Source organism: Grus americana, chromosome 3, assembly GCF_028858705.1.
Source record: "Grus americana isolate bGruAme1 chromosome 3, bGruAme1.mat, whole genome shotgun sequence".
Taxonomy (NCBI): domain Eukaryota; kingdom Metazoa; phylum Chordata; class Aves; order Gruiformes; family Gruidae; genus Grus; species Grus americana.
This window is the reverse complement of record NC_072854.1, coordinates 44173282-44198231: the sequence shown is the minus strand read 5'-3', so window position 1 is coordinate 44198231 and position 24950 is coordinate 44173282. Positions and strand designations below refer to the sequence as shown.

The 24950-nt window shown below is 41.4% G+C and overlaps 1 protein-coding gene across 4 annotated transcripts; it reads left to right on the top strand.

Moving 5' to 3' along the window:
* Window positions 1-13209: 13209 nt before the first annotated feature.
* On the top strand, window positions 13210-24305 carry NDUFAF4 (NADH:ubiquinone oxidoreductase complex assembly factor 4). 4 transcript variants are annotated; one of them, XR_008576635.1, is made up of 5 exons: window positions 13211-13385; window positions 14025-14122; window positions 16300-19282; window positions 19538-19584; window positions 20924-24305. XR_008576635.1 is itself a non-coding variant. In XM_054822264.1 (3 exons), the coding sequence occupies exons 1-3, from the start codon at window positions 13259-13261 to the stop codon at window positions 16594-16596; spliced, it is 522 nt and encodes a 173-aa protein (XP_054678239.1). In that variant the 5' UTR covers window positions 13210-13258; the 3' UTR covers window positions 16597-24305. The 4 variants fall into 4 exon arrangements, 1 of the variants encoding a protein (XP_054678239.1); XR_008576634.1 differs by having other exon boundaries at window positions 19538-24305; XR_008576633.1 differs by having other exon boundaries at window positions 16300-19584.
* Window positions 24306-24950: the final 645 nt, after the last annotated feature.

Here is a 24950-nt window from a genome sequence, read left to right as displayed (position 1 = left end):
CCCATCTAGTTTGCACAAAATTAACCTAGAGTTTTCCAACAGAAAACACTGGCTACAAGAGCTTTTAGGAAATACTTCCCTTTCTGGAGCTAGCACACTTCCTTTACTTAAGATCCCCAGTTCAAGACTTTCTTTTCAGGAGAGAGAATAAATAACTTTTTAAGTATTCCGGCTCTGGATCTGCCCTCTGAGCACACATGTGAAAGACCTAAACATGGCTTATTCTAGAGGGATCAGAGGATACAGAAATCCCAGTAGGATGGTACATAAAAGATGAATGACAATGGCATGATGACGAACAGTCACCTAGACATAAAAAAGAGGAATCTGGCATTTCTGATGCATTGTGCACACTAGAGGAAGGCCGTCTGAGTCCCCAGAACTAACATGTAAGAGATTGTTCAGTCTGTTTATTGTAGACACTTCACATAGTCAGTAAGAGAAAGATCCTTAGTACATCAGTTAGAAGTCCTCCTCTCTTCATTGGTAAAATAGGAAACATAACATCTCTACTTTAGGTACCAAGTTCTTGAAACCCCTCAGCCACTTTCTGGATTATGATTGTACTTGAGGATGATATATGTATTATGCTACTTATTCACCTTCTTAAATGAGGGGTATCTGAAAAAAAGTAGAATTAAATATTGAGCAGCAGTTGAGTGGTGGCTTTCAGGGTCACCATTCTGGACTTACCTACATTCCCCCTAAGTCCCATTTAGGCCCCTAAATCCTTTGTTATAGATGGTTCTTGGTATTTCACAGCTGTGCCTGTATTTGTCACCATGCCAAAAGTGCATAAAAGTGCCCTCATACCTCTAGGGTTCTGTAAAATTGAACGCACAGAATTTGCAAGGACTGTACTAACAGAGCCACCTAAGTGTCTAAGAAGTAGAAAGGCAGTATGGCTTCTCAGTAACCCCAAGTGGAAAATATAGGTTGCACTCTTGTGATTCTGCTTTTTAAGGTTCATGCCTTTATGTTATTGAAAGAGAATTGAAAATGTGACCTGACCGGGATGCAAATAATTCTGTGTCCTGATTTAAATTTAAAATCTTTTGCTGACATAGATATCTTGTTTGGGATTGCAAAAAAAACCCCCAATTATAATAATTTAGCGTAGCTGTTACAAAAAAAAAATGGTACTGAAATTGCAATTACACCTGAGGCAAAAAAAGCTACTTTATCAGCATACTTCGTTTTGCTGAGTAGTGATAAATGCAAGGGTAGTATCACAGCATATAGCTATGTTGTTCTGTCTTCAGCAGTTTTTAGGCTAACCTGGCCAAACTTGTACTGAAACAGAGGCGTGCTTACACGGGTACTAACATCATCTGGATGTGACTGCAGTAACTGTCAGCTGTGGGACACTATGTAACACTATGGACAGAATGTGGTAATAAAGATTTATTCGTATTGATGTGGACTTTGTGGGCTAACTGACCTGAGGGCCAAAGAATGCTTCTTGACCTATTTTATTTGGTAGTATAGATAACCAATTTATAAGATGTTTTGTGTTTTCAGGTAAAAAACTCTGATTAAAAAAAAAAAAGTTAATGTTTTTCTGCACAGGCAGTGAGTGGAGCTGGCTTACCATGCAGCCAGAGGAGCCCTTCTTGCAAGGGGGTTGAGGGGTGGTGACTAGCAGAAGAAGGATTCTCCTTTAGAGACAATGCACTATTAGATTGCAGTCTTAAATTGCTACACAAAAGGATGCTTGAAAGTAATTTCAGGATGATGGATTCCACTCAGGGAACCAGGCACCTTACGCACATTATCTGCTCAGATAGATAGCAAGTCGTAATGGCGCAAGAGACACTAAAAGGCAGACTGCATCTAACTTTCTCTGATTTATGAAAAATCTCTGATTTATGGAAAAGTCTAAATCCTATTTAAGGTTAGTAGGAGTGATAACCTACTTCCATTCCAGCTACAGTCAAATACCGTTTTTTTTCCCACCTGAAACCATAGAAGCTGTTGCTGAAATCATTCACCAGAATGACAAGCCTGGAGTGGAAGTTGAACAATCTGGTCTGAAGCCAGGAGGGTTAGGAGTTGTCTTGGGGGGGGTAGCTCCAAGGATGGAGCTGAGGGGAAGAGACAAAAAGCAACAGGGAGGGAGACAGTTTATGGAAATTATTAAATGAAACATTTAGTTTGTGACAACAGGGGCTATAGATGACAACAGGCCCTCCTGTCCATAAAAGCAACAAAAGCATATGATTGTGTGTGTGTGTGAATGTTGTCTGTTGGGGGCCTGAAAGTGAGCATGGAAGCTATCTCCTGTTTCCTGCTGTGTTCAGAAAAAAAGGGGTTTATGTATGTTGCTTGAAAGGAACAGGACTCAAATGAGCAAGATTCCTTTGGAAAAGTCATTGAAACCATCAACTGGTTCTCCCAGTGGAAACAACCTGCAACATCAGAAACACTGGCTAAAACTCTAGCGTTAAAACAAAATATTGTTGCCATTCAACTCCCAGTCTACAGGAACAATAAAGAGAACATAAGTTACGATCCTCTCTGGCAAACACAAGTAATTCATTATTAAAATGCTAAGTTGTAAATAGTATTAAAGTTTAAAGCTTTCAAAGTTTAGCTATTATTAGGAAACAAGGAACACACTTTCATAGTTTTTTTGTATTTTTTATAATAGCTTTTACTTACACATTTGCTTACTACCCTTTAGTCTTTCACTATTTTCAATTTATACTTTGCACTACAAAAAACCCACCTTATTCATTTATGCGTCATAAAGAGAAAACACATCTGAACAAAAAGATTTACTTTTAGCAAGAGGTGTAACTACTGTTTTTAAAAGTGCAGTGTTACTTTCCACTCCATTTTCTAACCTTTATTATGAAATGATGGAAGAGCCTGAAATACCTGTGAAACAATAGAAAAAAACCAACAATGGTCAACATCATCTGTTCATTAAAAAGAGAAAAATATATCTGGCTTTCTTACAGATACCTGCAACTGTAAAAAGTTCATGTTATGAAAATATCCATGCAGAGTATGCTGCAGTCTGCTAGTGGAAATCACTGGTACACCACATTTCAGCACTGGAAGAGAGAGAGGGAATAGATTCTGAGACTGATGTTCTTCTGTCTCCTGTGTGAACAGACTGCAGCTCTGCTTTTCTGCCCTGTCCTCAAAGACGAGTATGGTACATCCACAGGGGCGTAAGAAAAAGAAGAAAATACTGCATCATCATAGCAATCAACCATTACAAGATCACCCACATTTTCCAAACACATTAAAGAACAACAAATAACTTCTCATGCTCCCTCTGATGTCTGAACAAAGGGTAAGAGTGCAGGAACAGCTTGCAGAAATCTAAAAATCTCAGTTCTCGGTAGGGTGGGAGGTGAATTTCGCCATGCCGCAAAAAGACATACCCTGCAGGGATCTTTTCTACAGTCTTATAAGAGATTTTACGCCAGGGTGAAGCTGGGCCACGTCACCAACTGTAGAATAGTCTGGCAGTATTTCTGGCAAGAGAAGCTTGGCTGCCGTAATTCAGACATTTCCCCTGGAGTAACTCAGTGTATGGAGTTATTTAAGTCTCCGTCATCCACAGGCTGAGAGTCTTGCTACTTACAGGTAGAGCAGAGAACCTCATCTCAAGGCAGCAGTTAGGTGCTGAGGCCTGGTCCCACAGAAAAGTGCTCAGAGGGATTTTTGTAAACTTACCCAAAACAGGTTCTAGCAGTTTTGTGCATGTGAAATTTATCATTTGTTATCGCTCTGCATTATAGCCTTCTGCGAAGAATTAAATTTCTTAATCCATATTAGAAAAACATGAGTAATCCTGACAAACTGTTTATGAACTAAAGAAATCTTGACTATTTTCAGCATTAATTTTCTAGACAAAAAGTTAATCCCTCCAGAGTTCCTGAACTTGCTTGAGAACACTGGTTTTGCATTATATTATGTATACAGGAATGTGTGGTAGCTTCATCTTAATCCCAAAGACATCTTACATAAAGAAAGAACTCTGCCTTCAAGGAGTCTCATTACATCTGCGTTATAATGCTGGAGCTCTGAAGCTTAATTATATCCTTATTATACAATCTAAAAATGAACCTTTAGTACATAGAGGTAGTACTTCTTTAAATATCTCAGGACCTCTTTAATGGTCTATTTTAGTAGCCCCCCAGAGCAACCTGCCACTTACCAATTTAGACACTCTTTCTCTATATATAATTAATAAATGTGATTGTTCAAAATTCATCTGTGTCCTACATGCTGCCCCCAGATTTTTGATGCTGTGGAAAGAAGAGACACACAAAATGGCTCTCTAACTTCAGTAATGATTTCCAGTTGAACTCCAATACTAGTAGTCATGTGTTGGTATCACTGAAACATTTTCTTGTTTCTCCAATGCGTCACCTACCCGCACAATCTGTGTATGTAAGCCCTCAGGGAAATGGTGATACCTACAAATGAAACTGAAAACACTCAGAAGACCTGTATTAAGTGTGTAATTAATTTTCTGTATTACTGTACATAAAGTATACTATTTAGGAATAATGCAAAATTAACTAAAGCAATACAGCATTATTTGTCTTAACTATATCCTCCTCTGAGAACTAATCCAACCCCAGATATTCTTTACATACATTAATGGGTACTACTGCATTAGGTGTAGACCAAATCCTTTGTAGTGGACATTACTCCTGTTACAACAGGCCATTTTTCTGCAATGTGTTGCAATAATCCATACCGGTTTATTCCTAAATCAAATAAAACATCATCTTTTATGGTAAATGAAGCAAGTAGAGAATCAGTTTATTTTCCCCTGATCAGGAATATGAATACCTGTTGTCTAAAACAGTGTCTGTAATAATGGCTTCCACAAGGTATTTCAGAGTAAGATGTAGAACAAACCAACAAACAAAATGCATGCAGTAGATAACAGTAGATAGTTATGAAAATCTTCCCTCAGGAATTTCCTCCCTAACCCTCACTGGATCACACCCCAAGCCTGAGAATTTTTGATCCATTTCAAATGTAGATTTTTGTCTAGAGCCTCGGATTCTGCCCTGTTATTTTCATTCCTATTTATCCTGTTCTGCATAAATGTTACTGAAGTCAATGGGACTTTATATGTTTGATATGTTTTAAGGTCAGCCCCTAAAAAGCTACTATTTAAAATATGGAAAAAAAATGAACGCAATCAGAAATTTTTAAAAAAGTTTGGGTTTGAATCATCAAGAGTTGACTATTTTAACTCCATTGGTGACTGCATCTCTTAGAAAAAAAAGTTAGATAATGGTTTGTCATTTGTTTCTTGGACTAAATGCTACATTAATAAAATGTATTTCTCAAATCATGCTCTGTAGTTTATCTTTTGGCAATAAAATGTTACACATTCTGCTTTACTTCAAGGCTTTTACTTAAAGGTTGTAGGTAGTAACCCTATGGTCGCATTTTCTTTGCTTTGCAGTCTGGTAGTTTCCCCTAATAGAAGCCTCTTCTACCATCAGTGTAGATGCGTTGGCTTCTTGGAAAGGAGAGTACTCAAAATTGGCAGAAATGGCTTGTGGAAACAGCCAGGAAAGATGTGTAATCTCGGTATGGTATTCCTTGAAGCTTTGCAAAACGTATTTTGTGTGTGCAGAGCAGATTTTTAGCCACTGTAGATCTAGAAAAATACAGGTACAGGACAGGGGCTCAAATGTTACTTACCCAGTATAACACTGATTAAGCCACTGAGCCATTGAACTGTGCTATAACTTCTCCAGCTTCTGAAGCCTTATCTTACTCATATATATAAAATGGTTTTAGAAGTGTTCACTAAGGCTACTTTGGCTTCCCTCTTCTGCACAAAATTTGGTTTCCAATAGGTAATTTTTCACGTAAACTGTGCTTGCAAATACACAATTTGCAAATTGTAGAAGGCTGCAATTAAAGTGTAAATGGAATCAATAAAACTGGTTCTGCAACTACTTATAGAAGCATGGAAATTCAATCCCATGATACAAGTCACAGATAATAGAACTAAGTTAGAAAGTTCTGTATACAAAATGCATCACACCCGTATAAATATTTATGCATGATCACAAATTAAAAACATATAGAGAAAATACAAATATCTTTTGGGGAGGGGAAAAATATTACATTACAGTAGAATAGCATCATACCAGCACATATAGGTTATATATTTCTATCTGTTATATTTCATGAAAGAAACAGACAATGACTATTCCAGCAGATAGCTGGTGAATGGATTCAGAATATTAGCTATCTTCTGTACTATCAGATTGCTACTGCAGTGGCAGTGCAGTAAAATCATGGCTACTGATACTGCCTAGAGTCAGCTCTCCCTAAATTGCAGCTGTGCTCCCATGGCCATTCTTTGCAGTACGGCAGATTGCAGGACACCAAACATTTTTAGTCCTCTTGGTTTTTATAGCCTATGCTTACAAAAACAAAAATAAAACTCTCTTTTCCCAAAAAACTTTCAGTCTCCCTTAGATCGTAAGAATGTAATAGAATTTCATATAATTCGCCAGATACAAGTATTCATACTAAAAAAACTATTTCTAAATTTGGACATTAAATCAGACCTTTACCGAAGATTACACATCATACTGAGAATTCTCTTTAAAGATTTGTTTGAGAAATCCCTCTTAGGAGCAATAAGTAGAGGGACTCCATTTTTGTATGTTGCTTTTAGCATTGTGGATGGCAGTGTTAGAATAAATAAAATAGGACATAGTATGCTTCGATATGCAGGTGGAAGTGGGTCACTATCTTAAATCGAGGCTCCCAGTATGGAAGGATTGATTGGATTCCTTCTTCCCTGTTTTCAGGGAAGCATTCAGTCAGACATGAAAGAGATTTCAGCATGACATGATTTAAATTGGAAAATCTCAAAATAACTGATAAAGCTAAATAAAAATCCCAAACACACTGCAATGGAACTCTTACCACTTTAAGGCAGCTTCTTTAGAGAAATCTTTGAATAGGTAAGGGAGTGTAATCCTTCTTAGGGCAAAATCATCCTAGGTCTTATCAGACCTGAGTTGAACAACTAAGTTGTTCACAGCCTGCTTTGGTCTATAGCTTGTCCAGTTTTGTGGAATAATCATAGATTAAAAATAAAAGTTCCTCTTTCCCTCCTTGTGCCTTTAATACACACTGTGCCCACATCAGACCTCAGGATCACTCATTTTTTTGTGATAAAAGATATTAGAGAGATATAAGTTAAGCATCTTTATCAGTATGTTTCATACAAATCAGACTAAGAATACATATTTCCAAGCTACACTCAGGTGGTGCTGCAATTCAGAAATCACAGACTTCATGTTTTTCAGCTGTCAGAATGTGCACTTTTATTTGCCAAGCAGAATGTAAGTAAAGTTTCAGATCATCAAATAACAAATACTGTAGAAAGCAGGGATTTCCTCATGCATCCCTTTTTTGCTGCCCTGGAAAGAAGATGTCTTAGTCGTCTTGGTTAGGGAGGTCACCCAATCAGTCATCTCGGTCCCTTAGGTCAGGCTTACTCGTCATTCACTCACATAATTTACACTTTGGTCTCCTCTCCTGACAGTAAAGTGCAGGGTAAACTCCCTGGAACTGGTGGAAGTTGTACTAAACCTTCTGTTTACAAAGAAATGCTTTGATCTTTGGACATCTTTATTTGTATTTTTCTGAGAGTAAATTAATCCCTGAAATTCAATCAACACTTTTAAAAGCAGAATCAGTATTCACTGAAATTGTTCTGTAGATACTGATTTACAACAGACACAAATGCAAACAGAAGACAGTATTATTTGATATACTACGAAGCCAAATCAACTCACTATGTGGATGGGATGCCTCAGGCAAAAAAACCCCAACCAGGCAAAAAAACCCCAACCAACCAACCAACCAACCCCAAAACCCACGACCAAAAAAACTCCACCAGAGTAAGTTTTATGATATCAAAGCACCTAAATAAAATGACTGTTCTCTTTGAGAGCAATTCTTCATGGGAGGTCTCTGCTGGGTATGGAAAACCTTACTGGAGAATAAGGAATTATCTGGGCTTGCTCAGCAAGTTGAATAACAATGACCCCCAGTGAATAGGTAGAAAGGTCTAAAGTTACATCAATTTATATGTAGTTAATCCAGCAAAATGGTTGTGGTCACTGCATTTATCAATATGCAGCTAACACAATTCTTACCTTTCAAGTGGATAAACGTTCACTCACACTTTTTTCAGGGCCAAAGGGATGGTGTTTGCTTGGGTGATTCTGGTGTGTCAGCAAAGCCCAAGATGAGCCGCCTCTCCATTCCACCCAGCTTCTTCTCACCGCTGGGTCACCTCTTCCTCACTGGAGCCAGTACAAGTCGTTTCTGTGACTGCTGGAGTGAAACAATCTGGGTGCAAAGTGCAACCTCTCACAAACCAACCAACCAACCTGGCAGCAATACCAGTTCAAGGTATTCATACTTCTCCTGTCATCTGCCTTTTGTTTCTCTTCTTGTGTTTTTGGTGGCTTTTTGTGGGACCAGGCAAACCATCAGTAACCGATACAGCTTAGAAACATTACAGGACTTCTTTTCTTTATTAAATCAGACCAGCTAGCTGACGTTGTTCGCTTGAAGAGTTCCTACACCCTTGCTGTGGAAGAGGGATAAACAAGCCAGGGCTACAGGAAAGAATCACAGTGTCGGTTCTCTCAACTAGTACTGCCACTGAGAAAAGAGCATTGGGAACTGAACCCTATGAGTAAAAATAAAAATGCACATGTAATTGCTATAATTAATTAATTCCAGTACCAGGCTGCCTCATTCTCAAATATGCTGGCTCCTACCGTGCATTTCCAATTCCAAGTCAAAGTAACCTGCTCATTGAGATATAAAAATCAGGTAGGAAACCTGAGGAAGATGACATCAGGTATACCAAGCCACAGTCAATCATCAGAAGGATTTAAATGCAATGTCTCTGAAATGAATGTTATCTGACCAGGAGCTAGTGACCTGTCTGGGCTGGTGTGTGAACCTGTACACATGAGCTTGCTGCATTCTCCATAAACTTCATCCACGTAAGGACTTGACAAAACCTCCTTTAAATAAAGCACTGCAGCCACCTAGCCTTGAAAAGATGCAAGTGTTCGGTAACACTGATCACAGCCTGGAATTAAGCAAAAGTCTTCCATGTGTTTGTAGATACTTCAGAGCCAGCAAAAGATGGATCAGTTGAAGCCAATAACACTGAAACAAACTGAATTAAGTAACAGAACAACCAGAAATCACTGCAAGGCAACAGTGATCTAAATGTCCATCTTTCTTGAGTTCATCTTTACAAAGTTGCAGGACAGTCATTTTTGCTTGGCTCATAATCAATTCTTGCTAATGCTATGTTCTCTGGTTCTGCCTAATGCTGATGAGATAAGGAACAAATGGATCAATGCTCTCATTGTATTTACTGGGAAACAGTAATCAGGACAGAGGACTCAATTCCCTGAATCCTAATTATACATGAATTTGCTAGAGTATCCCTTTAGACTGCCATAAATTATGAACAAAAATATAAGAAGAGAAAAACAGTGTCAGTGACAGAATCAAACATAAAACTATGCCGCTGTTGTATAAGGGCACTTCTAATCTTCCTCTGCTGTCGACCTCTGGGTCATTCCCAGACTATAAATCATAAATCACGTGGCAAACCTCACCTGCCTCCTCTCAAAAATTCTCAAGTTGGGCACCCGTTACTAAAAACCCCCTCTTATTTCACTGAGATTACCTGCCCATCTGGACTACTACTCCGATTCCTACTTTTCTGAATAGTAAAGACAGCAGAAAAACCTTAGTAGCACCTCACAGCAAAACAAGTTAATGGCAGACATTCCTATTCTCCCATCTCTAAAGGGAATTTTCAAAAGATCAATCAGACTTTTGACGCTAGTTAACTACCAAAATTAATTTTTGATTTTCCATTCAGCTACAGAACTAGCTGAGAATGAAAACTGAAGAACACACAACATAAAATCAAAACTGGGATGAAAAACTGAAACAAAAGATTCAATGAATGGCCATAAATGTACTTTTTATTTTCCAGGTGCACAGTAGTTTTAGAAATTTCTCTCTTAGCAGTGTGAAAGGATTAAAAGGAGATCCAGTGTGGCAGCCTACGGCACATGTATATTGCGCAAGTGACAGTATTTTTCTCTGATGTGTTTGAGAACAGGCTGCTGGTATGAACTCAGTTGGATAGTCAGTGTTCTTCTGATGGGCTGTTTTGTTAAAGAGATACTTGAGAACTGATTATTTCTTTTGTTCTTTTTACGTTCCCTGGAAAAATCAGGCTCCTGTTTCAAGAAAAGTGCATCCTATTTGTAACACCGTATAAGCTAAATACACACAGTTTTTATGCTTTGAGGAACTATGCATTCACTTTTTAATAATCACACTTGCAGATATTTATATGGAAAAAAATATCCAAGCTCTTGATTACTGATATTTATTATCAACATGGTCACATTGGTAAAACATCAAATTATATTAAAAAGGGTTTTTAATCTCAGTTCTTCTGCTTGCTACAGTCTAAGAAAGATTCTTCAGAATAAAAATCTTGTACTTCTGATGCTTCCTTATACATAAAAAGAACAGCTTTGTGCCATCCTCAGTGATAGGAAGTGACAGGCAGAGCATGACATCACTGTTTTTAACTGCCTTCTGGTGACTTTATTTTGCTGTCAGTAAATATTACAGCAGTGTTAGTCACATTCAGGCTTTACAGAGACAGAAGTCATGTCTGAGCTGAGCTGGATCCCAGATGCCAGCAGTTCTTAGCTTTTGAAGGAGAGAATCTTTATTTCCAAAGCTGACACAATGGCTTGCATCCACAAACAGATTCATAAGAATATGTCTCAGAGAAATGCTAAAGTACACATCGAAGGTCTACTATCACCAAAGGCATCCATGTGAATTTTACCATTACAGCTGCACTGGATAGGCTAACTACTTACAAAAGTATCAAATCTTGTACTCAGGAACATAGGTTAAGTCAGCAAGTAATTGACTACTGATATTTTTAAACCAGTCTGAGTCCAGCAGCTTTAACAGCATCCATGCTCCTATTATCACTAATATCACTTTTCTTCTTAGTATCACTACACATGCAGTGCCTAAAATAAGATAGGGTCAGTAAGTTTATTACCAGAGAACATAAATTAAAGACATGTTTCTCTATCCTTCTCCTTCAGACAGTGAGAGTCTTAAAAAGAAGAAGTGGAGAAACTGCACCTCCAGGATTCCCCAAGAGAGCAGAGATCCAGCACAGATCATGCTTATGCTACCTTGTCTCCATTGGGTTTGTAAATCTATTTGGCTTTCCTCATCCACCTTATCTTTTGGCTTCCACCTAAGGAAAACACTGTCATTCCTTATGCTGTATTCAAGTAGGCTGTAGGGTTACTAACCCTCACATCATCATTGTTATTACTAAATAATGCTACTAGTAGAAGACCAAGTTCTGAAAACCCAAGTTTTGCATGCCCACAGTAATAAGCATGACTAGATGGATGCAAGGGCAGAAAATACGTGTTTTCTTTCTAAAAAAGAACACAGCAAGAAGCTGGGTCTTGTCTTTGTCCTTCATTAACACTCCCATTCCAAGTAACTTCATTCAGGCAATTATTACCATGCATTAGTAGAGTCTGCAAACAGCACATAGACAACTTAAAAACATTAAGCAATTACTTATTGGCTAATTCACATAGCAGCTGGAATTAATGAGCCACTAATAACCTCCTTTGGGAAGACACACTATGAGTCTTGGTTGACCCCACAATCGTGGGGGAGCATCAGGCTCTATTGCTTCTTGCAACAAGTTAATAGTCCTTAGTGTTGCTTTCTCTGCCTGCCTTCCCCTCAGAGGATTTTATTGTATCTTTTCATGCTTATGGTTTTCTTCTTGAATGTTTAAACTGCTGATTCCATCTCAACAACTTCACCTCTGTCTACAATTTCACCTTTCTTATTTTGCGTGGCTCCAGACTAAGTACTTTCTCACCACTCTTTCTTGCAGTTCAGCAATTTTTGCACAAGTCAGAACAAAAATTATTCAGTTGGGCTGAAAGAGAGGGACTGCACCCTGAGAAGGCTGCATAGCTCACAAATTCTGAACGGTACTGGGGAACTGTTGTCCAGATTTTCATGTGGAATAGGTGTTCTAGATGATATCTGGTTATAAAATTAATTTTCTGTCACTGAATAAACCAATGAGGTGCCTCTAAAGAAATGCTATACACGTTAATGAGAGTAAGAGACACAACATCCCTCAACACTTCCATGTTACCATTATCCAAGTAACAACTTGTTAAGATGAAAAAAACAGGGTGAGACGCTTCACATTGGCATCCTCGTTAATGGCTGCTGGAACAGAAGCGTGAGATAACCTCCTGCAGAGGAGGAGTCAGCAGGGCACGCGATGTCACACGGTGACACACTACGTTTGGAGGCTAAAATGTGGAAGGGGGGGGCGGGGGAAAGACACGAATAACGTTTTACAAACCGAGAGGCCCTCTCGTTCTTGCTACGGGCCCCCTGGGTGCTGCGACGGGCCGAACCGCAGCACTGCAGCGCCTCCGGCACCTGCCCGACCCAGAGCGCCGCTGCCCGAACTCCTCTCCGTCGCCTCACCAAAGCCCACGGCGTGTAACTCCCTGACAAATCAAGAGGCGACAGTTACGACATGACGTATGGGGGGGGCCTCCCGACAGCCGGCAATTACGGCTGAACGGGGAACCCAGGGCCAGCCCGCCGCCTTGAGGCCGTTCCCCGACGGGACTCGCCCGGCCCTGGCTCCCACCGGAGCGGAGGGACGCTCACCGGGGGCTCCGGTCACGCAGGCGTTTAGAAAAGCCGCGGCAAGACCAAGCCGCCGCCCCTCACCGCCGCGGCAAGACCAAAGCGCCGCCCCTCACCGCCGCGGCGAGCGGGGTGCGCCCTGGGGCGGGCTGGCGTCCGAGGCAGCGCCGAGAACGAGAACACCGCCCGGGCACTGTGAAATAAAAAAGGGACTCGTCTCGTCTGTGCTTTTCGCTTCTTCTTTTCTTTGTTTTTTTTTTTCTTTTTTTTTTCCCCCGGTGGTTGTTTTGTTTGTTGTTGTTTCCCCCCCCCCCCCCCGCTGCAGTGGCCGCCGCCCGCTATCGCACAGCACCGCGGTCCCTTTCCCCGCGGCCAGGCCTGTGCGCATGCGCCGCCGGTCCGCGCATGCGCGGCGCGGGTGGTGGCGGCCGTGGTGGTGTTGGCGGCGGCGATGGGCGGGCGGCTGGCCCGCGTGTTCCGGACTTTCAACGTGGAGAGCCGGGCCCGCCGCGAGATCAGCAAGGAGAAGCCCACGCCCGCGCCGCGACACCCCACTTCTCGGCAAGACGAGCTGGCTGGTGGGTGCCGGCCTCGCCAGGCCGCGAGGCGACGCCGAGGGGGCTGCCGGCGGGGGGCGGCGTCTGTGGGCCCGGCGTCTGCGGGCTCAGCGCGGAGCCGCGGCGCTACCGGAGCCACAGGAGTGGGAGACCGGGTGCTGGAGTGGGGGGGCTGCGCGGGCGAGGTGCTGGGGGCGCGGGGCGGTGGCGTTCCCCGGGGTGACATTGAGAGCGGGGTGGCTGGGCGCGCGGGGCATGCTGGGAGACGTAGGCAGCGGCGGCGGTTGCTAGGGACGGTTGCTAGGGGCGGCTGGGGCAGCGGCCGGCGGGGTCCTGAGGCCGTGTCTCTTGGACCAGGCCGGAGTGGGTCCCCGCACAGAGGCGGCAGTAGCCGGTCTGCTCCGCGGGCCGCCGCAAGCGGGTGCTTTCCACCGTTGGCGTTAACGGGTACCGCGGCGCCTCCGTGTGAGGCGGTGTTACTACCGCTAAAGCCGGTGGGTAAATGAAACCTTCCCGAGAAGCGCCGTGCATCTGGGGAGCTGTGCTGTTCCCCCGGGGAAATGAATAAGCTGGCAGAACTTAACAAAAAGGAAACAATTTGACTCGGATCTTTCTTTTATCTTTTTTTTTTCCTTCCCTCCTTCTTCCCTTTGCCTTTAGACCACCCAGAGATACAAGAAGAAATTCACAGAAAGGACGATAGGCTCCTCACCTTGTTAAAAGATGTTTATGTCGAGTCCAGAGATTCACCTGTGCGGGTGAGTGTGTTTCTCTGTAGGAGGCATACCAGCATCAGCTTTGTGGTTTTCAAACTCAGCACAAATTCTTTATGAAGTGTTCTATTATTGCCTAAAGGCTACCTTTTTTAATAGATAAAAGTGATGTTTTCATTACTCTCTTACGTATCAGTAGCACTGACTGGTTTTGACCCTGGGTCTTGAACGTGACCGATTGTGATTATACAACCTCCTAAGTGCTTACACAGTCTTTCTTTTTAACATCACATTGCTCTTAGTTTGTTTTTCACCAAAATTACCACTTCTGCTTCTTCAGAGGCAGAAAGACGGTTGGCCAACCTTTTGCAAAGATGTAGGAGATTGCCAGAGATGTCTCATAGAGTTGTTAGAAGAGATTGGGACTACTATGGGAGCGCAGATGTGATAGAGGACAAAGACATTTAACATCTTTAACTATTGATATTGATGTCTTACTATGCAGAGACTTTTCCTTATGCGGCTGAGGAAGTGTCTTAGGGGTTTTTCTAAATAACCTTCTGGATTGTTTCGTGATCAGCCATTGTTAATGGCTGTGATCTTTGACTGGAAAAGCAATATGTTTTTTTTTTCCCCAGTAATATGCAGACTGGGGTTCAGTCTCCTCTTTTCCACCTCGTTACGTTATGGTTTGTGCTTTTTACCTGTTGCATTATTGGACTATTTTATTCTGCCTGTTTCATTCAGTAATAAGAGTTTTATAATCATCTAGCAATAAAATTCCTAAGTCTGATTTGCCACTTTCATAATACTTTCTACTCAAGATTAAAAATATCTTAACTTTCTGCAGTTTGTCCCTGAAGTTTCCAAGTAATCTCTATCCTTAATTTTCATAAGAGAGGTTAGGACGCTAATCTTGAAGTGCCGAAGGTCTAATTTAAATATCTTTAAACGCCTCCATTTGTAATCCTGTCAAGACTGATTTGAGGAAAAGCCAAAAGCAGAACACATCTTAGTGCTTGATTCCGTGCCTACTCTGAGGTTGCTGCCACACAAGACTTGCTCTAGTGGTGTGTCTGCTTGCAGTTGTTGGTAAGAGTGTGATTAATGTGTCAGCACTGAGGCTTGTGGGGAAAACTTCATGCAAAAGCTTCCTTCCTTTCCTGATGTTATTCTGAATACTTGGTGCATCATCAGCGGAAAAGCACCAACTCTAATTCCTGAAGTGGCAAATACCCAGAGACAGTTCATTTTATTAAGATTTGAAAAATTGTTTATTATCTGAGCATAGTTTTAGCACAAAGTAAAAGGAAGAAATGGAGAACTGGTTGTATCATCAGACATTCTCTGTAGTTTAGAAACAGACACACGGTTACGGATACTGTAGCATCCACACCAGTTTTCTTGGCTTATGAGTTAATACAGAGTGTCTGTGGGCTAATCAGTGGTCATGGACTCTGATAACTTTAAAAATACTTTTTCTTAAGTTTAGGAAAGGTTTTCATGGTATTTCTTTTGCAGAGCTAATCCCTGGTTAAATCTTAATAAAAGGCAATATGGGGAAAGCAGAGCTGGTTTGGAAATGACTTGGAAACATGAAGGCACTTGGGAGAAGAGACTTCACCTGTCTGAGCACTGCAGTAGTCGTGGGAATTAAACTCCACATGATGCTGCAAAATAGTTTCTTTTTGTCCAGCAAAGCTTGTTCTCTAGACAAAGCAAAAGAAGGGATATCTTTTAGTTGCAAAACTAAAATCTGAAAATGAAAGGGAGAGAGACTATATGAAAAGGATTTCCGGTGGTATCAGAAGAAGGATACCAATTTGTAGTGTGATTTTTATTTATTTCCTCCTCCCCCCTGCCCCGTGCCATGAATCAGTACCAAATACTAGGTTATCTACATTTACGTTTGGCTACCAAAATCTGTAATTTGCCTTGTATGACGGGCTGCCGAGTCTGTACAACACAGAGTTAAATGGATGGTAGCTTTTCAGACTTTGGGTGGGGGTTGATGTCATATGTAGCATGGCTGTGGAACAATAGACAATTTTTGTGATATCAAGAAGCAAGGCTGGCTAAGCAGTTTTTAATTTTTTTTAATGCTGTGAAGATGGGGAAAACTGACAAGAAATGTTGTATTTAGGAAAACAGCTTGGCTGCTATAGTATGCATAGTAAACAGAACTGTTGTTGAGCTCTTTTTGTTTTCCTTCCCACAATCAGGTAAAAGATGGAGGTGGTGAACATCTTCCATGTAAACAGGAGGAAAAGAGACTTACAAAACTAGGACACATGGGAGATCTAGATGTTCAGAAAGTTCCCAAAGGCAAAATTTCCATTGTGGAGGCTCTGACTGTTCTTAATAATCATAAACTTCATCCTCAAATATGGACTGCAGAGAAAATAGCAGTGGAATACAGTCTGGAACTGAAGGAAGTCAACTCTCTGCTGGAATTCTTCATTCCTTTTGCTGTGCAGGAATTTCCTAAAGAAACCAAAAAAGCTATAAAACCAACATAAAAATAATTACCAAAACCTTGTGTGATCTCACTCGTGTCTTAATTTTACTTTTGAGTATATTCAGTGTCTGAAAAGAGTTGGTAACGTGTCACCCGACAGGGTTGCTTTCTTATACCAGTAAGATGTATTCAAGCAATTCTATATCTGATGGCTTCAGTTAAATGCAGCAGTTACAGGATACAGTTTGTAAACCAGACTGTAACAACTAAGTTCAGCATGTCACGTGATTCTGATTATCCCACTCATATGTTATGGGTTTTATTAAAACATGTAGGTTCTAGTGAGAACTGTACCTTAACTGACTGCCTGCCTTAGCAGAGACATCCTGGCCTTCAGCTAAATCACTGTTCTTCGTGTATTAGCTCTGTCGTTTCACGTTACTCTGTTCTTTCAAGGACTTGCTGTCCAGGTGTGTGTATATGCAAACAGCTGTATTTCTTCTGTATAAGAATGAGGTAATATTTATACTTTGTAAAGAACGTTAACCGCAAGATCATTTGGGAAATTGAGCTGTGTCAGACTTAAAATAAAAAGAAGATGAATAGCAAAAAGGCCTCTTTCTGATGCTGGAACAGTAATGGCTGATGTGTAATTCCTCTTCCACTCTATTCTGCTTTAGCTTAAGTATCTATACCTCCCCTGGTACTGTCTGTCAGTAACTTTGTAAAGAGTGATGATCTTCTGGCATCAGTCTCCTGCAGCAGTCTCTGACACCTATGGTAGGAGAAATAATGGTTCATATTATAATTAATAGGTAGCTAACAAATGCAGCGCTATATACTAATTGAACCCGCTAGCAGGTCTTCTGTCAGTGTCTGCCTGTCCTGTTACAACAGCCATTTTCCCCATGGAGGCCTTGTCTGCCATATCCAAATGTGGGCTTAGATCAGGTCATGTTCATTGACAGTAAGTCGTCCACGTAGTACCAGATTGAAGATGAACAGCATCCTTTCCAGTTGTTAGTAGGGGATGTTGCAAACTATGAGGAGGTAACTCTGGATTGTAACCTTCCTGATACTGTAACTATTCAGGTGTGTGTAGGTGAGAAGTTTTGCACTGATGATTAATACTGTAGTGAAAACTGGTTCATGTTTTCCAGATGAGCTGGGGAGGGGGTGGGGACTAATCAGAATTAATATTTAAAAATGCATTATGGTTGCCTTTATTTAAAAAAAAATGTTAATTTTATGCAGTGCCAACATTCCTAGTGCCCATCACCAAAGAAGTTGAATTTATTAAGGATGAATGTCACTACCAGGCCTACAATGTAACTTTCATTTTAAGAACTTTTCTGCCAGGTCTTAAATTTCAGACTCTGGTAAATATCTTACCAAGGAGATCATCAACTTTGCTATTTCACAGCAAGATTCTTTCCACTTCTCTCTCACATGGAACAAGGTATTTACAGAACAGTTTGCTACAGTATATTCAGGGTTTTGCTGGATTTATTTCTGAAGTACATAACACTGTACTCAGTACAGTGTCATCAGTGGAAGATGACAACTAAGTGCTTTATATAAAAATTCAAAAATGTTAGTCTTTGGATGTATGGATTGGGAATAGGCTTGTCATTCTTCCTATAATGTCACGGGTACAGAGCTGCACTCTGAAACTAATGCATCTGAGTGATGTACCATGTTAAGATTTTTTTGTTTTCCACAAAATACTCTGTTTTATAGAATGTTGTAACAGAAGTACTTTATTGTTTGAGTACTGTTCCTCCCAATGTAATATTTAAGGTAGTATTCAGAAAACAGCTGTGGAATGCATTTGGTACAGGTACTGTTATTTTTATTGCAGATGCTGTGATTTCCTTCTTTAAAAACGAATCTTTAATTAGGTATTGGAGTTGATTAAAAACTCACTTTACAATCAGCACCAGACAACAGCTCAACCATGCTCCTTGATTAACTTGGTATGCATTGTGGCTTCTTTTGTCTGCCTTTGTGAACTGTCTTGAGATGTGGCTACACCATTGCCGTACCCCGTTTCACGCAGAAAGTCCCTGGAGGCATTGTGGCATACTACTGCCTGGCTTACGCTCTTCAGCAGGCATGTGCTTTGGGATGTTTGGTGCTCATCGTGTTCAGTGCTCCAGCCATACCTGTCCATCAGTGAGATGATTGGAAAGCTATCCCTGGTTTCTCTGGAGCCAGGATCTTGTCCTCAGAATATATTGTCCATGGTGGGGAACCAGGTGGGTCCCACAGCAGAGGTGGGTCAGGGATCCATCTCCCTGGAAGCAGGTGAACTCCTGGTGGCCCAGAAGGCTTCTCTGGAGCAGGGAACTTCTCTGGCACAGCACATTCGCTTCAGGAAAATGAGACGCAATGTGGTTTACTGTTGGCATGCAGATTCTTCTGCTGATGGTCACCTGCCCCACCTGCTGGGCAATGTCAAACCAGCATTGTGCAGGCATTGCTGATGGTATGGGATCATGTAAAATCTGTACCTTTATCTATCCAAATTATCCATAATCTGAATTTTTAGCTTTCACTGTCTCTTCAGACATGGAGTGTTTCACTTGCCCAAAGCTCACAAGAAGACCCAGGAGCATGGATCTTTGCTCTGGTGGGAAAGTCTGTCCCTATGAAGCACTCTCAACGCTACCATCTTGCCCTGTGTAGGCTACTGACCACAGCCAGCCACAAGGTCCTTGGCAGGTGTGTGCTTAAGCTGCATTCAAGTGAGTACATGTTTGAAGATACTGCGGTCTTTGGGGTTGGTACCTGGGACAAGAGTATTCTCACTGTTGCATCTTTTCTAGAAGTGCTTATTTCCCTTCTTCCAGTTTCAGGGGACTCTTTACTCATCAGTTATCTTGCCTGCTTACCAGTTTCTAGTTTTGATGCAATTTCTAATCGGAAGAATAATGGTATTTTCTTTGCATTTTTAGATTGGTTAATTTGTGTCCCTTTCTGTCTCTATCCCTTTCCCGTAGCTATCAGCTTAAGGAAAAGGTACTCTTCAAGCAACTGTTTTGAAGAGGTAATTATGGGGAATTTGTGGGAACCTGCAATTCAGTTTTGTGGTACTCGTACGTGGAGAATTTTTCATGTTTCATTGCCATGCATGTGGTGCACCAAATTTAGCTCAGATGTTTTTGGCCACCATATAGAATCATTACATTTGGCAGGGAACAACCTGCCTCACTTAAACTGCTTTGTTCTTGCTGAATTAATATAAAACATGTGGCAACTATAAGCTTTGGGAGCCTGTAAGGGAGTTTTTTTCATGTCTAGTGTAAACGACACACAGTTAACAAGCTTCTTTATATGTGGCATTTTTACACCAATTTTCCAAATGTCACTGAATAAAGCAAGGGCTGCCTTGGGTACTGAGATAGAGTGAGTACGCGGGGCAGGCTGAGCCACGTTTGGAAATGAGGGTTACGTTCTTGGTGAGACATAAAATTAAATTTCTTCAGGGGAGTTCCGGCACATATACTGAAATACCTGGCTTGAATTTTTCCAAAAAATGTCTCTTGAGGGGGAGTCTAGTAGCTCACTTACCCACATTTTCTGGGACATACTCCCGTTCCTCTAGCCTTGTTCTATCATTAAATCTATTCCCAGCCTTCTCCAGCCAGTTGTCTCTGCTATGAAAACGTTATGCAGCTGCACTCTTGCTTTTTACTAGTTCACATACAAGTGTTGGTTGTATTCTGCTCTTTCACTATCAACAACCTGTTTATTTCTGCAGACCTCCCTTGCCTTCTAGGAGTAGCACATCTGCTGAGGTAAAGATGAGAGGACTGAGCACATGTTTTTCTCTGCAGAACTTATGAATAGGACAGATTTTCAAAAGGGATGTAGCTTTTCATATATCTTCAAAAGCTGTTCTTTTGCGATAGGTGAAACTAATCTTGTGCTGTCTCACCGTGTATTAATCGTAGCTAGGTTCTTGCAGTCTGATGCCGAGACAGCAAGATTGGAGTTGTGAGGCAGGAGTTTTAACTCTGCTTTCCATGCAGGTTTGTCAGAGGGAACTTCAGTACAAAAACCAATCTTTCTGTAGCCTTCCAGCACAGGGAACTTGTCTTTTAAGCTACCTCTTTTTACTCAGGGAGAAAAGAAAATGATGTTTATATGCAAGAGGCATGTACTAAACTTACAAAATGGAGTATCTTATTTCTGTATTGAAAAATGGAGTCAAACCTCAAGCAGTCATAAAACAGGATCAAAACAGGAAAGTTTACAAAGGCGGCTGTCTCACCTTGTTTCATATGAACATCGTGGTTTCATGTTTGAGATACCATGAAGCTTCACGTTCCACGGCTCTGTTCTGGAGCCCCTTTCTAACCAGGGGTTTTCTGGTCCTTCATCAGGTGGCACCAGTGTTGAGCTGGCAGCAGGGGAGGCCTGGCAAGTGCAGGTGAGCTGCAGGTGCAAACGGACTTTGGCATTTGAGACTGTGGAAGCTGTACACTGACTGACATGCTGTTAACAATCAAAACACTGTGTGTGCCTGTCATTATTAAATCTGTTTCCAGCAATCTATGAGTCTAATGGATTCTGTAACCTTTCACAGTTTAGGTACTGCTGTGTTGTTATCAGGGCTGTGCTTTCTGCTGAAAAAAACCCCACCAAAACCATGGATTAATTTCTCTTAGAAACTTAATATTAGTTTTCTTGGTCTGAAACAGGCTTAGATTTACATGAGGTGACGGCAGCATTAGGTGACAGCAGCACACCTCATGTAGCATGCTGGAGGGAGCGCACTGTGGGAGCTCCTGCGCCTTTGTGGGGTGGAGCGGGGTTTGATGTGTCCGCTGCCACAGAGAGAAAAAAAACAAATCTGCCAAGGTGGTTCTCCTGTATCTGTTGTGCAAGATCCCCTTTGGATGTGCATTACCTCCATTGCTGAAGCTCTGTCTTTGAGATGTTTTGGCCTCCTGATGGGAACAGTGCTGCTGTGTTACCCAGGAGAGAAGCGACTGGGGACAGGACAGACCCCATAATCATCTCCTGTAAGGATTCCTTGCATGGGACTGGAAACTGTATGGTGTCTCATAGGACTGAGGCTCTCAGGCCACTACTTTTTAGAAAGATGAGGGAGGTGATGGTGCGGCTGGAGGAATACCTACTTTTGGAATAGTTGCCCAGCGGCAGCCACATCTGTGAGCTGGGTTCACCCAGGGAATGAGAGATCTCGCCGCTGCTGAGCTGCAAATGGTGCTGGTGAAAGGCAGCCTCCCTCCTGCCAAGGGCTGTTCTGCCTGGAAGCGTGAATATAAAGTCACAGCTGGGAGCTCTGTTCATGTGACAGGTCGGGGCTCTGCAGAAGGGACAACAGTGCTGGCAATTTGGGGGCAGCTGAGAGTGCAGAGCTGGTTATAATTGCCTGTGTTGGCAGAGGGAAAAAGAGATAAAGGTGGAGTCATTTTCTCTGAACTAAAGTATGCCCTGTTATTAATTGCACAGGGCTTTGTTCCCATGAAAATCGACACAGTGCTGTTTGTGACTCGACATTTTGACTCTAGCCCGGCCACGTGTTGGGTATGAAGTAGGGGCAGAGCGCCGTGAGGCCGGATAGCCAGAGCCATGTTGAGCTGCTGCATGGACGGGTCTGTTGGGGGTTGTACATTGCACACGTCACACTTGATTGCCTGCTGTCTCCGTCTCTGATGTTTGCAGCACAGCGCTGTAGCCTAAGAATGCCACAGGCTTGAAGGTTAGATCTCTCCTCTTAGAGGGGGGATGTGGATTTACATCCCCCTTAAGGTAAAGTGAAAATTGAATGTTAGGAACGAGTCTAGCTTAGCTGTCTCCACGACCCTCAAAAGCTGGAAACTATGGATCTTATTTTAGTTACATAATTCCTTTATGCATGAATTTCCTTTAATGGCTTTGAACTAAAAGAGGGTCGATTTAGATTAGATATAAGGAAAAAACTCTTCACTGTGAGGGTGGTGAGGCACTGGCACAGGTTGCCCAGAGAGGTTGTGGATGCCCCATCCCTGGAAGTGTTCAAGGCCAGGTTGGATGGGGCTTTGGGCAACCTGGTCTAGTGGAGGGTGTCCCTGCCCATGGCAGGGGGGTTGGAACTAGATGGTCTTTGAGGTCCTTTCCAACCCAAACCATTCTGTGATTCTATGATTCCTTCATGAGCACCACACGTAGCAGAGCTTGAGTCCCTCTTGGTGGGGCTGAGGTGGGGAAGCAGTAGGGGCTACAGCACGTTGGGTGCAGGAAGGGCTCACTGCTGCTCAGGGAGGGAAGCCTTGCATGTTCCTTACCACTCCTGCCCCTGTTCCCAGCACTACAGCTCTCCTTTTGCTAGCTGAGGCAATTGGCAGACCACTTTATGAACCACTTTAATTCACTAATGTGGCAGAAAACAAATCAAAACAGGTATATCTAAAACTGAGAAAGAGTCTTTACTGTTGTCAGCATCAGTGGCTATCCTTTGGTTGGAGCCAGCATGTATTCAGCTTACTTCTATTATCAGCCATGTCCACTGGGGGAAACAAGTTATCAAAATTGGGTATGTTTTCTTCCACAAAATTTAGGGGCAAAAAGCTGAACATGCAGAGGTACCAAAATGCCTTCGTGAATTTTTGAAATCTGTTATCCTCAAGTTATTTGATTTGGGTTGGGAAAAGTGTATTTTAAAACCTATTTTTTTATATTGTAATAAAATATTTTGGCATGGTGGTATGAAATGATATTCACTTCTAAGAACAGTTCAAACTGACTGCAATATTTTGGTCAGACACCAAAGATATCCCTTGCTTCGCCAAATAATAGGGAAGTTATTTACTTATTTATTTGGCTTTGGTTGATCTCAAAAAGTTTGTCCCATCCTAGTTACTACCATTCCCATCCTTACCTAAATCCATTCCTCCCACTCCCCTTGCTACTTTGTTGATGAGTATCATCTGTCAAATTTCTAGTCCTGTTTCATAGATAGGCAATTAACTGTACAGTGAGTGAGGCTAATTTACTGTCTACCTAAAGCTACAGCGAAACTGGAATAAATACAAAGTAAGTGCATGGAATAGCAATGAATCAAAGCAAAGCAGGGTACTGAAGATGTCTGTAGGATGAAATAATGCCGCTCTATTGGCTTTGCTCCTCCACAGAGGAAGAAAGTGAGAATAAATTTCGTACTGTGTTCTGCCTTTCTCAATTAGCTGTCACCAGTTAAAGATTTCCTGTGTGGGAATGAATTCACAGTTGTCGTCAATTAACAAAGAAGATAAATTCCATCAGCTCACTTCTGCACGTGCAATACTTCAATATTAAACTTTTTTTATACTGCAAGGTTCTCAATGTAGGACTTTTTGAGAAATGTAGCCATTTTTCTTGTGAGTCTCTTAATAGGTTGACATTTAATTATGGTTTCTTAACCCTTTTGAAAGAAATGTACTATTTTGTACAGTTTGAATAAAAATTATTTGAATTTTATCATGGACATATAGCCGTGATTAAAAGCTGAGAAGATAATACTAAAAGCAAGTCTGTTCTTTCCACAAATAACATAAATACCTGTTTGTGATATATAGGCTCCATGACGTAAATAATTCTCTACTCTTCAGAAAGTAGTGAAACTGTAATGTTCTGGAGACACCCTAAGGAAAACCCACAGTTTTACTGACAGAGCACTATGGGAAACCCTTGCTGGGTTTTTATATTCAAAATTTTGTGTTTTCTGTAATTCTGCTGCTGTGGAACTTGTTACAGAATTCACGCCTTGCTACAACATCATGCCCTAAGATATAACATTTAATTTTGCCAAAAATGCCTAATTAGTTCTCATCCAAGAACAAAAACTTGAACTGAGTGTGAACCATGCTACTCAAATCCCCTTGAGTTTGCTGCAACCTAAAATAATAGTTTAGAGAAATATGAACTGCTCCCTCTCTCTTAGCTGCCAGATACTTCTGAAAATGAAAAATGAAAATCTAAATGTAAAGTCAAAATGCAGAATATTATATTAATATAAATTACACAGGGCTTTGGATGTGCTACTGCTCCTTTCTGTCTTGAATTTAACCCAGACCTCTGTGACAATTTCCTTTTTTTTTTTTTTTAGTTTTTAACAATACGAAAGGCCTTTGTTAGAATAATCTTTTGTCCCTGATGAAATGATAGCACCTCCTTTGCCTTCCCCTGCAAGAGATCATCTCTGCTTCCCGAATGAGGGAGGAGAAGAGTAGACAAACAGATTCAAATGTCAGGTTGAAGAATGTGTCATAAAGGATTTTCAAATGCTACGTCCTTTCTACACCAGGCACTAGACACGGATACGTTGCATTTGTGCAGTCTTGATCAAAGGTTTGTTTCAAGTGGAAGACAACTTGAATCTCAACTAACTTCACACGCTGTTGGTTTCAAGTTAATTCCACGATA